We start from the raw sequence: 16,530 nt of genomic DNA, 5'->3' as shown, positions 1-16,530 counted from the left end.
ATAATGACAGTTTTGTTCATTGTTACTAATTTACTAATCATGAACCAACTGGGGTGTTCATCAAATGACCTTTTCTGCCTTAGTTATATGGCAGGGTCTTGAGAAATATGTTGGTAGTACAGATCTAATGGGATGCCTTTAATTTAATCAAGAAGTAGTCGATGCCTTTAATTTAATCAAGAAAGGGAAAGGGAAAGGGCAAGGGAAAGGGAAATGTTCCCCGAACCCGGATCTTGAAAACAGGCCTTTTATGGTAAGAAAATCAAGAGTTTGGGGTCCCTGATGATAGTTTTGATATCTTGATAGAAAAACTATCATTTTCCAACGTAAAACCATATACCCCCAAAATCGCAACTTTAAGATGCTTACGTCTAATAATACCTTGGGTCATTTTTTATCATGTTTCTTGAAAAAAAAAAATTAACCTTTTTTTGTACCTTATATAAGGTATAAGGAAAATAAAGGGTCCCACTGACAATATGGATCATAATAATTATGGTCCTTGTATTGGGACCTACAAATTTTAGGCCTTTTTTTGTATTTTTTTCAAAAATTGCATTTTTTTTAACCTGCTGTATGGACTACCAAAATATGGGATATAACTATCCCATATTCCTAGCCATTGTTGGGCCCAGTATTCTTTCAAACAGATTTTTGGCCAAAAATGGCCCTTTTTATCGTTTTTTTGCAGTTTTGCCCATTTTTTATCCATTGAAGAATGGCCATTTTTTCATGAATAAAGTCTACTATTTGGCTTTTTTTCTACCATATCAAAAGGGTACAGAGCAAAGAGAGGTAAATGAACATGTCTGATGAGTCTAATGTTGTACCTACCTTGTTGAGGGGTGGAAAAATGGATAGGGTAGGGGCATTTATGTCATCCTCTACTACCTTTTTTCCCAAGGGTACCACAGTAATTATGTAGTGTAAGATTGACTTGTACTGAAGTTGGGATTGCATTTGTTATGACTTTTCTAAGAGGTAATGGTTCCTTTAATGTGCTAGCTTGATCATTCCGTGGGTGGCATTTGTGGTCAGTTCTTTGAAAACATGTGGTTTTGCTGTAAAAGATTGTAGTGGCAAATTGTGTGATAACCAACAACCAATATGATGGCAACAAGCAAGACCATTTTCACAAGGAAAAAATTCAATCATGACCCTAAGGAAGACTTTCCACTACCTAGATATGATGCCATTCAATCTAGTGAAGACCGTTTAAAGGGACAATATGTTGAGTATTTGAATCAAGTAAACTATAACAATTTCCTAGTAAAAATTGGGAATGTATTACCGAAAGGTATTCTAATATGTGAGAGGTGTTGTATTTGGTTGACCCACATTGCAAGAACTCTTTGGAACAAATCAATCCCACCTGTTGTTGTTGTAGCTGGTTCTACTAACAACACCTTGCAGAGGTTAATTGCTATACTGTGTGAATACATTCATTCTGCCTGAATTTGAGAAATGTCATTCATCACCTAGTTGTGTCTTTGAACTGATTGGTTTTCTTAATGCTACCATATCTTTCACCTTGCCTAATTTGGACAAAAACAATGTTATTCAGTCAACTGTTTAGTAATGAAAAGATTCATGCAGTCCAATTCTTGGCCTTAGTAAATAAGGATCAAACCTCTCAGACTGATCCATAGCCAAGTTTGGTTGGTGCTCCAAAGGTGTCTATTAGTTGGAACTTGGGTGTCTACAAGTTTTAAATGGTTGATGTGATGAGCCAGCAGTCTCAAATGGAGGAACTGATTCTGGTGGTCAGTGGATTGACATGGGGCACTACAGTTTATTGTCCTACGTTTTTGTAACTTGGCTTTTTAGGTTCAGGATGTTATTTAAGCTTGGCTCTCATAACTCATTCATGGTCATGTATTGTGCAGTCCAGGATCAAGTACCCAATGAAGGTTGCCACACCACATAAATCACTCAGGGCTACTAGACGATTTAAATTACGGAAACAGCCACAACACTTTTCAAGATTTACACAGGACTCCCACTCATTCCATTGATATATTAAAAGACAACCTCCCAATACAGAAAAAAGAAAAGGGAAAATCAACTCTCAATGCTTCAGACACTAGAGTCTCAAATGGAAGAGTTGATTCTGGCGGTCGGTGGGTTGGCATGGGACACAACACTTGATTGTCTTATTTTTTGTAACTTGGTTGATGTTATCTAAGCTTGGCTCTCATAATTCATTCATAGTCATATATTGGGCAGTCCAGGATCAAGTACCCAAAGAAGGTTAGCCACACCACATCTATCACTCAGGGCCACTGAATTAAAAAAAAATCTTGAAATTAAAAATCCAGTAACAAACCTGCATGCAAATGTTCGTACACCATTGTGAACCAAATATTCTCCGGACGTTCTGTCAATATCTGGTGGGTTAACAAGATAATGACTTGGGAGCTTTAACTCTCCATCATACTGAAGCATTCCTGCATAACGAACTTTGGGATATCGAACTCGATCAAACTTGTCAAAATTTTCATATTCAAATGCTTTGGCAACCATAGTCATACGATCTGCTCGAAAATTGATAGTTACTACTGCATCTCCATCAAGAATGGGCCCAACCGCTTTATTATTTTCATCAACAATGACAAAGGGAGGCAAGTATTGATCACTAGCTTTAGGTTCTTCTCTAAGTTTTTTGACTGCTTCCACCGCACTCCTGAATTTATAAGGTGCCTCTCCCAAAACCTGTGCATCCCAGCCTCGCTTGACTACACCCCAATCATTCTGCAAAAGATGATCAAATTCTTATGGCGAAGTCATGATATGTCTCCAGAGTTTATATGACAAGCCCAACAAATAAAACAAAGCTGGTTTTTCAGCATGAAGAAAGCTGTTTCTCATCACTGAAAATTTTCAAAGCAATAAAAATCTTTAAAGGTATCGTATGCTTGCAAATTATCAACATAGAAACTCCTGTGATGCAATAGAGTAACAAATCAAAAAAACAGAGTATCATGTATACCTCATAACGATCCATTGTGACATACATGCGACCACCACCAGAGGCAATCTGTGCATCAACACCCTCTTTACGTAACTCAGCAAGATCCTTTTCTAATGTCTCAACAAAACCAACACTAGATCCATCAAGACAATCACGACCATCAGTGAGGATATGAACACGGATTCTTTTGGCACCATTCCTGGCAGACCCTTTCAGAAGCAACTGCAACAGCAAATTGTAAAAAATAAATCTACAGAGTGTGCAAAGACAGATAAATGTGCCTAAGCCTCCGCAAACAGAAAATAAGGGATTCTCCTTTTTTAGGAAAAAATTAATAGAGAAAGTAAAACAACTTAAAATGCTAAAGCCTCAGACATACAGGAAATAAGCAAGTCTCCTATCTTAAAAATCTCCAAGGCACATTCGGTTAGCAATGTTCTCATTTAATTACCTGCAACTGATCTAATCGTGAATGAACACCACCATCGCTCAAAAGCCCAATGAAATGAAGTGTGCCTGTTCCAAAGCACTCCTTGATGTACTTAAACCCTTCCCCAGTGTAGATTTTTCCCGATTCAAGAGCATAATCTACTAGTTTAGCCCTGCTCCACATCGAAATTCTTCGGTATTAAATAAGCAGAAAACTAAAAAAGAATGCATCTACTACAGCCAATCTCACTAAAATTTCTATACTAGAAAAGCTTCTTCTCATCATTTGCCTCTATCATAAGAAAGTCGTCATTGGACAAATTTAAAAAGACCAACAAAATATTAACAACAAATTGAGATTGTAGGTGACATTGCCTTCCAAAAAATTTTAGTCACTCAATTACTTAGGTGGGATATTTGTCTACACGATCTTTTCCATATCTGATCATTTTTCAATATCATCTTCTTTATCAAAATTGTCCTTGACTTCTTAAATATAAGAATGCAATAGTAATATAGAGTAAAAATCATAAGTTTACCACTTAGATAAACGATTTGACAGATTAACTACCTCCACTATTGTAAGATGACAGATTCCCTAAAGCATGAAAAACTTTCAGAATAAATTGAAACTTTTACCTCGCTCTTTTGGGTTTAAAATGAGCTTTGGCAAAAGTGCTTCACTATCAGCCGTGAATGCAATCCAGCAAAATGCAACACTGAATTGGAAGCTAGAAAAATTGCTATAGCCTATACAGGCACTAATAACAAAATTCAAAGAGTTAAAGGCAACTCGCATACACTGAAAGGGGACCTGGGTGGCAATTGAATTGGCAAAGAAGGCAGCTGAGGGTGATGTGTATGTCAGTTCAGATGTGGACAGGACAGAGCTTTTATGACGTCCAATGTGGCAACTTTGCCACGAGGCAGTAATCACTCTCCTGTTTAATTTGCAGGTAAAACAGAAAACATGAATGACAATGGATTACTGATGGCATTTATCATAGCCAGGTAATGGAGTTAATGGCAGATGGAATGTGGTCAGCAAAGTTTTAATGGCAGAAGGATGGACGATGACATGTTGGTCATTGCACTGACCAACAACAAGTGTACAATTCTTTTAGTCAGACTCAGTGCAAAGAAGATTATCAACCATCCTAACATAGCAAGTAATATTATATAAAGGTTGTAGATCAGTGAACAAGAAATAAGGGCAATCAAGTCCTGATGAATTTCAGGAAAACGAAAGTGTATTATGTGATTTTTGCGGAAGCTATTTAGGAAGCAGATGGGAGAAAGGATTTACATCCGCATTTCTTGTCAATGATATTTTGTCAAGCGACAGGAGGTAGTTGACGAATACACCTGGAAGTTTGAACAAAGAAAAAGACAGATTTCTGTCATGGGTGAGATTTCTGAGAAGAGGCTGTGACACATTTTGGCATCCAAACATGGGATGGTGATTCGTGCGATTCAGATAATTCTAGATAGGAGTTTCCAAGGACTGAGCATAAATACCAAGTAAATAATGATAATGTGGCCATGTTTGTGGTTGTGCTTCTAGATGCTGGTGATGAGACAGTGCATGCACTCTGCAACAAAAAGATACAAACTGCTATGCCGAGAATTGAATTATGTTATGGAAAATGTGGATGAGAGGAATTCAATTCCAATTCTAAAAGACCATTATGTGATACGGAGGCGGGGGAAAGAGGTGTCTAAGTTCCCTCTTCTCAGTATGGTGAATGCTGCGACCAATTAATAGAGGCGAGAGGTTGCGAGAAGAAGTGCTCTGTTTCTAAATAAATTGCTGGAATTGGCAACTGAAAGTGAGCCTGGGTGGTTGCAGAAGTAGTTGGTGATAGAAGGCCTAGTAAGCAATAAGGAGATGTAACGGTCGATGAAGAATCTGACAAAGATGCAAGCTCTGATCTGAATATGGAAAGGGATGCAGAGATGTCCACCCATGCAGATTGCAGCACGGAATGACATGGGGAAGGGCAGTGTCTGATAATGGTATGTAATATTTCCTTTTTTATATTAAAGTATCTCTTAGTTACCAATTCGTGAAACGAATTCAATTCCAACAAGTGAATCGGATCTGTGGATTCGTGATTTTTTTTTCCCAATTATGATTCGTGGAGGATTCATGTTTATAAATATATACTAAAAAAGAGAAAAATATACATAAAAGTAAATCATTTCATAGTATGAATGTATGATTCTAAATCATTTCATAGAAAGAATCTATGAATCAAAGCCATTATGATTATAAAAAAATTATCGCAAAAAAAATTCAAAAAAAATTCTGGAAGAATCCGGACGAATCTGGATCCGGCCTCTAGGGCATGATTCCGGTAACTAAGTTAATATCTATATTTGGTATGTGAGTATAGGGCGGAGGAGCATAGTTTTAAGGGCCATTAGCCAGTATGCATAAAGAAGTAGAAGCTATTATGGATGATAGATGGTAATGGGTAGATAGATGAAGCAGAAAAGACTTTTTAATCTGATACTTACTCGTCCAATATGAAAATGTAAAACTTTTTTGAGGTATAATATAGGGATGCTACCCCTTAGCAGCTATGTAATATTTTTTTTTTAAGTATAATATTTTAATCTGTTGAAATGTAACGTCTCGCCAAGGGATCCAAAAGAAATAACCTAAAGTTTGACTAAGTTTGATAGCATTTTTTTTTTTTAAGAAAGTATAACATACACATCAAACACAAAGTAGCGGAAGCAATAACATACATAACAGGTTGCATTCCTTAAAGATCCCATGACGTTGAATCACATTTAAAATCTAATCTAAAACTAAGTCCATCATTTAATACATCCATAAGAAAGAATAATGAAAAGTCCAATGTCCATAAAATATAAAATTGTTCTGAATGCCTCTTGGCAAATTAATTCGGAATGCTCATTCATCCACTGTACATGTCACAGGGTATGAAAGGCTTAAAAGAATATACATAAGCAAGATAAATATACATCATCCTCTTCGGATCCATGATACACATGCAATAAAATAAATGAAACCATCCATCATACATAATAAATCCATACATCAAGAGATATACATCCATCATAAAATGATACAACATCCAACATATAATATAACCATCTATCACAATGATCCATGAACAGAATGAAGGTATATGCCAACAAGAATACTCCAGCCACGGTGTCTCGGACGGATCTCAATGGTAAGAGTAAAAAGCACTACCACCCGACCACGTGGAACCTAAATGGTCCACTCCCACCGCGCTGAGGAGATAGTCTCAAGTCCCAAATAGGATAACAAAACATATAACATAAATACTCTCTAAGTCCAGGAAATCCTATAAGTATGCTAACTCAAAGGTTCCTAAAATAGATTGACATCTAAACCTAGAGGCACCACAAAGACACATAGGTATCTACTATGTAAGCGGAAAAGTGTCATCGCACAAATCACGTTCGGAGTTACCCAAGCAATCCCTTAGGACTCCCGGGTCCCTAGTGATCCCTGCGGCCACTAGTATCCTCTCGCACTGACAAGGCATACTACGGAATGCAAGGTCATAACCAAGCATTCTCTCTACTCCCATCCTAGTCTGTAATAGCACTCATGGCATGGGCGAGAACATACAATTATCTCTTATTAGGTTCATTTAAGTTAGTATTAAGTGTAAAGTTATCACTTATTAAACACCTTACAATGGGTTAACCCCAGGACCACTTAGGGTCCCCGGCTCCCATTGCAAGCCACTTCCCGACACTGCATAAAGATAACCTACCCTAAGCTCATGAAATCACAAATCACATAATCATAGCAAAATCACCTCAGTCCTATACAAGTGACTGGAAAGCATCATAAAGATAATCATAGTAATCACATCAGTTCTCTACGAGCAACTGGAAAGCAACAAAATAAATCAAAATATCCATCGGTTCTCAACAAGCAACCGGAAGTAATCCAACAATACTGATCAATGACTCATAATGGTTATTCAGATATCTCATAGCATACATTCCACTATTTCACCAAGACACTGAAAACATAATAATCAACAAAACAAATATACTCATCATAAACATACCATCACATACATGGTTGAGCAATAATGATCAAGATCGAGTCAACATGATACCACACTAACAAAACCCCCAAGCCTCTGGTAGACGTCCTATAACTGGTCAACACTCTAGTCAACCCAAAAATCCCAAACATAAATAGCATAAGGAAAACAAAGTACAAGCACATGTTTTCAGTTTTAAGTTGAATGTGGAGTTTCAGTATCCATTTTAGATTTTACTAACAAGTGATGGAATATTTTCATCGTTTTTTTTATTTTTCTTATAGTAAATTTAAATAATAGCTTAAATATAAAACAAATATTTACCCCATGATCAATTTCCCAAATTTACTAAGGTAAATATTATTATATTGACTCTTAGCTGATGATGATAAGATTCCCGTTGATTTTCATTAATCTAGACTTAAATTAAATGATCACCTAATTTAAAATAATTAATTAATATCTTTAATTAATTGTTCACAATATATATTTTATAAACAAAATATTAAAGTAATATTTTATTTATATAAAAAAAAGTATTACAAATATTAATCTTATTAATAATTATTATTAATAAATTAATAATTAATAATTTATACATATTAAAAAAAACTACAAATGTTAATAATTTAAAAATGATAAAATAAATGTTAAAAGAAACCCAGCGTTTATAGCCCGCGTGGCTTTAAATTAAAGCTGTCGGCCGCAGGCCAGGCTGCAGTCGCAGCAACAATACTACGTACTATTGTTGCTGCCGCAGTCTGTACTGTGGTCAGCGGCAGGCAAAAAGTGGGGACAGGGTGGGGTAAAACCCCCCCTCCCAAAGTCATTTCATTTTTTTTTTATATAATTTTTTTTTTTTTAATATATATGAAACGAATTTCCAAGGAAAAAATGACGTTTTTATGAAAAACATGTTTTTTATAAAAAAAAACGTTTTAACAACAGAACTTTGTAAATAATGAATTCGATTATAATCAAACCTATTTTAAAATGAATATATATTTACTATGTAAATATATATATATATATATATATATATATATATATATATATATATATATATATATATATATATATATATATATATATATATATTCTTTTACCGAAAGTTCAAAATTAAATCTGATAGACAAAAATCTAGATCCCCATTTCTTATTTTCTTATCAATATTTTTAGAAGATTTTCCAATAAGATTTCTACCCTTTTTTATAAGTTTTCACAATTTTCAATCTATTGGGAAGAAATTATATTGATCGATTAAAACATCCCATATACAAAATAATTTTCCAATATCCAGAATACACAAGCAAGATATATATATATATATATATTCTTTACCAGAATTATCCAGACAATTATTTAGCAAACACGAAGAAGACAGGAATTAAAAGAACGTATTTGAATTATGCAAATCTTCACAAGTGTCTACCTGGACACTGATGCTAATTTGCTACGCTCTAGAAATCTGTAGAAAACAATTCCCCTTTTCAAAACTTTCTCCTTCTCTGAAATTTTTCCTTCTTCTCCAAAATTTTCCAGCCCTCCAAAATGAACCCCCAATTTGTGATAAAGGAGTTCTCTCCCTAAAATCGGGGCACTAATTGTGTATTCCCCCCAGAGAACTCTTTGCTTACACCTTTTTAACTCCTTATTAACTTTCATTTATCTTTCTTTTATCTTTTCCATGCACATACAATAATCCATTAAATTAATTTATTTAATCTTTACTTGACCTCTTTTAAATTGATTTATTTACTTTAATCTCATGCACGTATTATGCAATCATAAAACTTTTAATAATTTAATTTTCTTTTCCCACTTCTAAATTTATTTTTGAACAATAATTTTGATGACTATCTATTAATTTTAATAATAATATTATTTAGCATTTATTTAAAAATGCACTCCAAATATATAAATATATTTATATTATTATTAAATTAATTAAATATCATCATGTTCAAATTTAAACTTATAGATTTATTCTCAATTTTAATTCTTTTTATATGACTCTTTTATATAATTAATTTCTCAATTAATAAAATATTAACATAAATAATTTTCCACTAAATTAAATTATTAATTAAATATTTTTAATTAGACTTAATTAACAGAAAATTCACCAAAACTCATAAAGTAAAAATACGAAAACCCATCATAGCTAAACACATACAAAATTCAACTAAAGGTTTAAAAATCACGAATTAATGTCATCCGACACATTCGAACGGTACACGACTCAGATACTTGTCCTAATTGTTAATTAGGACGAATGGCTCAAAGGTTTAGGATTTGGACTTAAGAATTTATACCCCTTCTCTTACCATTGAGATAATGCGATAGTGTACGCTCATCCTGGCAATTCAGGGAACTCGATACCCGGTACCTGCAACCTTCACAAAATCCACGCATGTACATACACAATATATACTAAGCTAAACAGGCAATGGCAGGAAGTGGTGCATCGTGTAGATCCCAACTAGCAAGTGACTACGACTCCCTTCCTTAACCATATCATAAACATCATACATAAAAAAAAAAAACACGCACACCATACAAATGCAGTATGTGGTATGTATCCATCAGAAAAGACATAGGATAATCCATCTAACTAAACATCATCAATAATCTAACAGCATTGTAATAATCATCATGCACACATGAAGTATAGAGTACCAAGTAATCTCATCATATATCAACTGAGTCTGAAACAATATCTAATAATCTCAAGATAATGCTACTGATTATCAAACATAAAACTTGGCCTAAAAGAGTTTGGCAATGATATCAAAAATGTAACTAGAAAAATGTAGACTAGGGGCAGGCACTACTTCCACCCCCCCTAGACTTAGGCTTACTCCTGGAAGCCTACAAACAAATAAAGATATAAATCCCGTAATCTAGATGCATCCTCCCATGTAGCTGAAGAGTCATCAGTAGGGTCCCATTGGACCCTTACCTGCTCTATGGTTCGACCCCTGAGGGTCAACTCCCGCTGCTCCAGAATACGAACTAGCTCCAAAGCCAACTGCCCATCCTCTACCTGCAATGCATTCCAATCAAGAATATGTACAACATCAGGGATATACTGTCTAAGTACTGAAACATGGAAAACATCGTAAATGCGAGCAAGGTTGGGCGGTAAAGCAAGAGGATAGGCAACTAGACCAATCCTCTCAAGAATATCGAATGGTCCCACAAAGCGAGGTGCTAGCTTCGAGCCCTTTCCATAACGGATCGGACTCTTCCGCGGACGTACTCTCAAGAAAACCTTCTCTCCCACAGCAAACTACTTATCTTTCCTATGTGCATCAGCATACTTTTTCTACCTATCCTATGCCGTTGTCAAGTGCTCTCGGATATGCACAACCTGTTGCTCCATGTCACGAAGCATCTCAGGACCCAACAGGATGCGATCCTCAAGACTGTCCCAACTCAAAAGTGTACGACAAGGACGTCCATATAAGGCTTGGAAAGGTGCCATGCCAATAGAACTGTGATACCCGTTGTTCTAAGCGAACTCCACTAGGTAGAGATAGTTCTCCCAATGAGCCTACCTATCCATCACGTACATCCTCAACATATCTTCGAGAACCTGATTCACTCTCTCTATCTGTCCATCTGTCTCTGGGTGATATGCTGAACTGAAATTCAACTGCGCTCCAAGATCATGCTGTAGTGATGTCCAAAATGCAGAAGTGAAAACATGATCCCTATCCGAAATGATCTTTCGAGGAATACCATGTAGTCTCACGATGTCGCGCATGAAGACATTAGCTACAGAAGCTGCAGTGTAGGAAGACCTGATTGGTGAAAAATGTGCCACCTTAGTCAACTGATCAACGGTGACCATGATAGCATCATGACGACGAGAAGTCATAAGTAATCCTACTATGAAGTCCATAGAGATAATGTCCCACTTCCATGAAGGAATGAGATTCGGCTGCAAAAGTCCTGCCAGATGCTGGTGTTCTGCCTTGACTCTCTGACACTCAAGACATCTAGCCACAAAATCAGCAATGTCGCACTTCATCCCGGACCAATAGAATAAATGTCGCAAGTCTGCATGCATCTTCTTAACACCTGGATGTGCCAAGTAAGGTGCACGATGGGCCTCTGATAGGATCAATATGCGAAGCTCATCCAGTAGCGGCACATAGATCTTTCTTGAATGTCTCAAAAGGCCATCTGACTCTAGGACATAGTCTGAAAACTTACCCTCCAAAGGTCTCCCTGAATCTATCTCTCTGCACACCTCCTGATACCAAGAATTGGTAGGGAGTGCCTGAAGTATCTGACACCTCAAATCAACACTAAGAGTCATAGATGATATCACATGTTTCCTGCGACTCAAAGCATCAACTACTACGTTCTCCTTCCCTTGGATATACTTTACCTCAAAGTCATACTCACATAAAAACTCCATCCAACGCCTCTGCCTAGCATTCAGATTAGGCTGCGTGAATATGTACTAAAGGCTACGATGATCGCTATGTAGTTCAAATCTATGTCCCAACAAGAAATGTCTCCATCTCACTAAGGCATGAACTACTGCTGCTAACTCAAGGTCATGTGTAGGATAATTCAACTCATGATCCTTGAGTTTGCATGATTCATATGCAATCACTCGACCATTCTGCATCAGAACTGCTCCAATCCCCTCAAGGGAAGCATCTGTACACACCATGAAATCACCTTCTGGATCAGAAACTGCTAATATCGGTGCACTGGTCAAAAGCTCTTTGAGCTTCTGAAATGCTTCACATTTTTCTGTCCATAGAAACTTCTTTCCTTTCCTCTGAAGGGAGGTAATAGGATGTGCTATTCTGGAGAAGTTTTGGACAAATCTGCAATAATAACCAGCTAGACCCATGAAACTACGAATCTCCGACACAGTAGTGGGTGCAGGCCAATCTACTATTGCCTGGATCTTCACAGGGTCTATAGAGATACCTTCACCTGAAATAACGTGTCCTAAATATTGTATCTCTGATTGAAAGAAATCACACTTTGCCGCATTGGCATAAAGTTGATTATCTCTCAAGCACTGTAAAACCAAACTCAAATGTTCCTCATGTTCCTTCTGGGACTTAGAATATATCAGTATATCATCAAGGAACACAAGAACAAATCTATCAAGATAGGAATAGGACACCCCATTCATCAAGCACATGAAAACTGATGGAGTGTTCGTCAGCCCAAAAGGTACCACTGTGAACTCATAATGCCCATAGCGAGTTCGGAAGGCGGTCTTATGAATATCAGCTTCCTTGATGCGAAGTTGATGGTATCCTGACTTAAGGTCAATCTTGGAGAACACTGTAGCTCCCTTGATCTGATCAAATAAATCATCAATCCTTGGTAAAGGATACCTGTTCTTTATTGTCACCTTGTTCAGCTGTCTGTAATCAATGCAAAGACGCAAAGAACCATCCTTCTTCTTCACGAAGAGCACTGGAGATGCCATGGTGATACACTAGGTCGAATACTACCCTTGGCCAAAAGTTCCTCTAACTGCAAACGCAATTCACTTAACTCCTGAGTGGTCATACGGTAAGGAGCTCTAGAGATAGGTTCCGCTCCTGGAGTAAGCTCAATGCTAAAATCAATGTCTCTCTTCAGAGGCATGCTTGGAATCTCACTCGGAAAGACATCTGCATACTCCTGTAAAATAGGGTGATCTAGGGTATTCCTCGTAGAGTCTTCTTCATCTAGCTAATTTACCATAACAGCAAATACCTGACATCCCTTACGAAAGCTCTGCTTTAATTGCATGGAAGAGATCATCCGTAGAGATATACGTCTCGGTATCCCCACAATCTCGACATCCTTCCCTTGGTCATCCTGACACATAATGGTCTTCTTTCTGCAGTCTATACTAGCCCTATGAGAGCCAAGTCAATCCATACCTAAGACCACATCGTAGGAGCCAAGAGGAATAACTCGAAGGTCAACTGAAGTCTCAAACACTCCTGTGCTAAGTCCACACTTATGAACTACAGAATCTGTGGAAACTTTAGCGCCTGAGGTTAGTTCCACTTGCCAACCATGATCTTGCTTAACCGCCTCCAACTTACACTTAACAACTAGAGATGGAGAAATAAAAGAATCTGTAGCACCTAAATCAAACAATACAGAGAGAGGTGTACCTCGGATAGCTCCTGTAGTCTTAACTACTGTCCCCTGATGGTCTACTTGACGGTGATCCACCGCTACAAATACTCTATGAGCTCTACCTGCATCTCCGACTGTAGGCTCAGATGCTGCTGGCCTAGGTCCTGAATACTGAGATGCTCGCTGTGGACAGTATGCTACAATGTGACCAATCTGTCCACACGAATAACATCTGGTGCCTCTACCAGATCCTCTCCCTAAAGGTGGTGCATTCGACCGCTGGTGGCTATCCCTGCTAGCAAAAGATTGGCCGCTCTGTGCAAGCTGAGCTTGCTGATTCCGTTTATTGCGTTGAGCATTGCGATTGTTCCTAGAGTTGGAACCACCGCCACCACTCTGTGCTTGAGGGTAAGATCCCTTCTGCTGTTGAGACTGTTGTTGAGACTGATTCCCCTTAGGGAAGGGAGGCTTCCTGTTTCCACCGAAGTTGTGGTTGCCCTTAGATCCTGCTGTAGTAGGCGCTCCCACAAAACCCCCCTGTCCAAGGTTGACACTTTGCTCTACAAGGATAGCTCGATGTACCGCATCCTTCAGGTTTTTAGGCTCAAATACCTTAACACCCCCAACAAAACGGTTGTTCATGCCTCGAATGAAATGTTGTGCCAACTGTGCTGGGTTGTCACTGAATCCCGAAAAGGGCATGAGCTCATAGAACTTGCGCTCATACTCTACAACGGTCATAGTGTATTGTCTCACGTTAAGGAACTCATCTGCTCTATGCTGCTTCCATTCCTCTGGTAGGAATCGCTCATGAAAGCTCTCCAAAAAAATCTCCCAAGTAACACTACCCATGTTAATGCCCAACTTCTTTTCCTCAATAGTCCACCAGGTGGCCCCAAATAACTCCAGGTTGGTAATGGCAAACCTCGCTTTGACATTACTGTCAAAGTCCTACATAGCAAAAATCCTGTCAAGGGCAATAAGCCACTGCTCAGCTACATAACCAGAACCTTGCCCATTAAAGGGCTTGATCTTGGACCTCTGAAGGTCCTTCATCTAAGAAGATACAATGGATCTATGTCGATCCCTCTGAAGGCTCCTAGACCTGTGTCTATGCTCACATCCTGCCTGGCGCGCTCTATCCTGCTCATGAACAAGAGATAGGCGATCAATGATGGTTCGCATCATTTGCCTCAGATCAACCTCCTCCGAGTCAGCATGTTCCTCTCTGTGGTTCTCTTCCTGATGCTCACTGACATGCTCTTCCCTATTCTCTTCCTGAATGGGGCTCTCGTGGATAGACTCATGAACACTGATATCTCTGCCTACAAGGTTGACACTTTGCTCTACAAGGATAGCTCGATGTACCGCATCCTTCAGGTTTTTAGGCTCAAATACCTTAACACCCCCAACAAAACGGTTGTTCAAGCCTCGAATGAAATGTTGTGCCAACTGTGCTGGGTTGTCACTGAATCCCGAAAAGGGCATGAGCTCATAGAACTTGCGCTCATACTCTACAACGGTCATAGTGTATTGTCTCAGGTTATGGAACTCATCTGCTCTATGCTGCTTCCATTCCTCTGGTAGGAATCGCTCATGAAAGCTCTCCAAAAAATCTCCCAAGTAACACTACCCATGTTAATGCCCAACTTCTTTTCCTCAATAGTCCACCAGGTGGCCCCAAATAACTCCAGGTTGGTAATGGCAAACCTCGCTTTGACATTACTGTCAAAGTCCTGCATAGCAAAAATCTTGTCAAGGGCAATAAGCCACTGCTCAGCTACATAACCAGAACCTTGCCCATTAAAGGGCTTGATCTTGGACCTCTGAAGGTCCTTCATCTAAGAAGATACAGTGGATCTATGTCGATCCCTCTGAAGGCTCCTAGACCTGTGTCTATGCTCACATCCTGCCTGGCGCGCTCTATCCTGCTCATGAACAAGAGATAGGCGATCAATGATGGTTCGCATCATTTGCCTTAGATCAACCTCCTTCGAGTCAGCATGTTCCTCTCTGTGGTTCTCTTCCTGATGCTCACTAACATGCTCTTCCCTATTCTCTTCCTGAATGGGGCTCTCATGGATAGACTCATGAACACTGATATCTCTGCCTCGTCCACGGCCTCTGCCACGGCCAAGGCTACGGCCTCTAACGGAAGATCTCGTCCCAGATACCATCCTACAATAATATCCAAAATACAGAATACTATAACAACCATAATGCATAAAATTGTAAATCGTATATATAAAAGACACACATTTTGCAAACAGTAAAAGTGTCATTTTCAGTTTAAAGTCTTAGTGTTGAAGTATGAAAAATATGCAACAAATAGTTCATATCATGTTTCAGTTCAACTAGTTTCAAGTTTCAGTTTGAAAGAGATACACATAATAGTTTAAGGTTTCCGTTCTTGTTCAACTAGTTAACACTAGTGGCGTTCCAATATACCCAGAGCTCCCAATGTAGAAACTCGGGCTCTGATACCAGATGTAACACCCTGCCAAGGGATCCAAAAGAAATAACCTAAAGTTTGACTAAGTTTGATAGCATTTTTTTTTTTTTTAAGAAAGTATAACATACACATCAAACACAAAGTAGCGAAAGCAATAACATACATAACAGGTTGCATTCCTTAAAGATCCCATGACGTTGAATCACATTTAAAATCTAATCTAAAACTAAGTCCATCATTTAATACATCCATAAGAAAGAATAATGAAAAGTCCAATCTCCATAAAATATACAATTGTACTGCGGTCAGCGGCAGCAGTGCCACAGGCAGAAAGTGGGGACGGAGTGGGGTAAAACCCCCCCTCCCAAAGTCATTTCATTTTTTTTTTATATAATTTTTTTTTTTAATATATATGAAACGAATTTCCAAGGAAAAAACGACGTTTTTATGAAAAACGTGTTTTTTATTAAAAAAACGTTTTAACAACAGAACTTTGT

General features: G+C 38.0%; 2 protein-coding genes across 2 annotated transcripts in view; both read right to left on the bottom strand.

Annotated features, from left to right (window-relative positions):
- LOC149548404 (2,3-bisphosphoglycerate-independent phosphoglycerate mutase) overlaps positions 1 to 16,530 on the bottom strand; it is a 40,547-nt gene that overhangs the window by 13,428 nt on the left and 10,589 nt on the right. Inside the window, exons 4-6 of the mRNA XM_089792479.1 lie at positions 3,423 to 3,573; positions 2,990 to 3,193; positions 2,327 to 2,751 (exon numbers count right to left, since the gene is read on the bottom strand). Coding sequence (XP_089648605.1) covers positions 2,327 to 2,751; positions 2,990 to 3,193; positions 3,423 to 3,573 — 780 coding nt within the window. The remainder of the gene's footprint in view (positions 1 to 2,326; positions 2,752 to 2,989; positions 3,194 to 3,422; positions 3,574 to 16,530) is intronic.
- LOC149548405 (uncharacterized) lies at positions 10,134 to 15,113 on the bottom strand. The gene is made up of 2 exons (XM_089794853.1): positions 13,617 to 15,113; positions 10,134 to 10,510 (listed from the first exon to the last, which is right to left on the bottom strand). Exons 1-2 carry the CDS (start codon positions 14,431 to 14,433, stop codon positions 10,401 to 10,403), a joined length of 927 nt encoding a protein of 308 aa, XP_089650979.1. The 5' UTR covers positions 14,434 to 15,113; the 3' UTR covers positions 10,134 to 10,400.

The sequence above is a fragment of the Cupressus sempervirens genome, chromosome 7 (genome assembly GCF_028749045.1).
Source record: "Cupressus sempervirens isolate cs-2001-9-10 chromosome 7, ASM2874904v1, whole genome shotgun sequence".
NCBI lineage: Eukaryota > Viridiplantae > Streptophyta > Pinopsida > Cupressales > Cupressaceae > Cupressus > Cupressus sempervirens.
The sequence above is the reverse complement of the archived record's forward strand: the minus strand, read 5'-3'. Positions and strand labels throughout refer to the sequence as shown.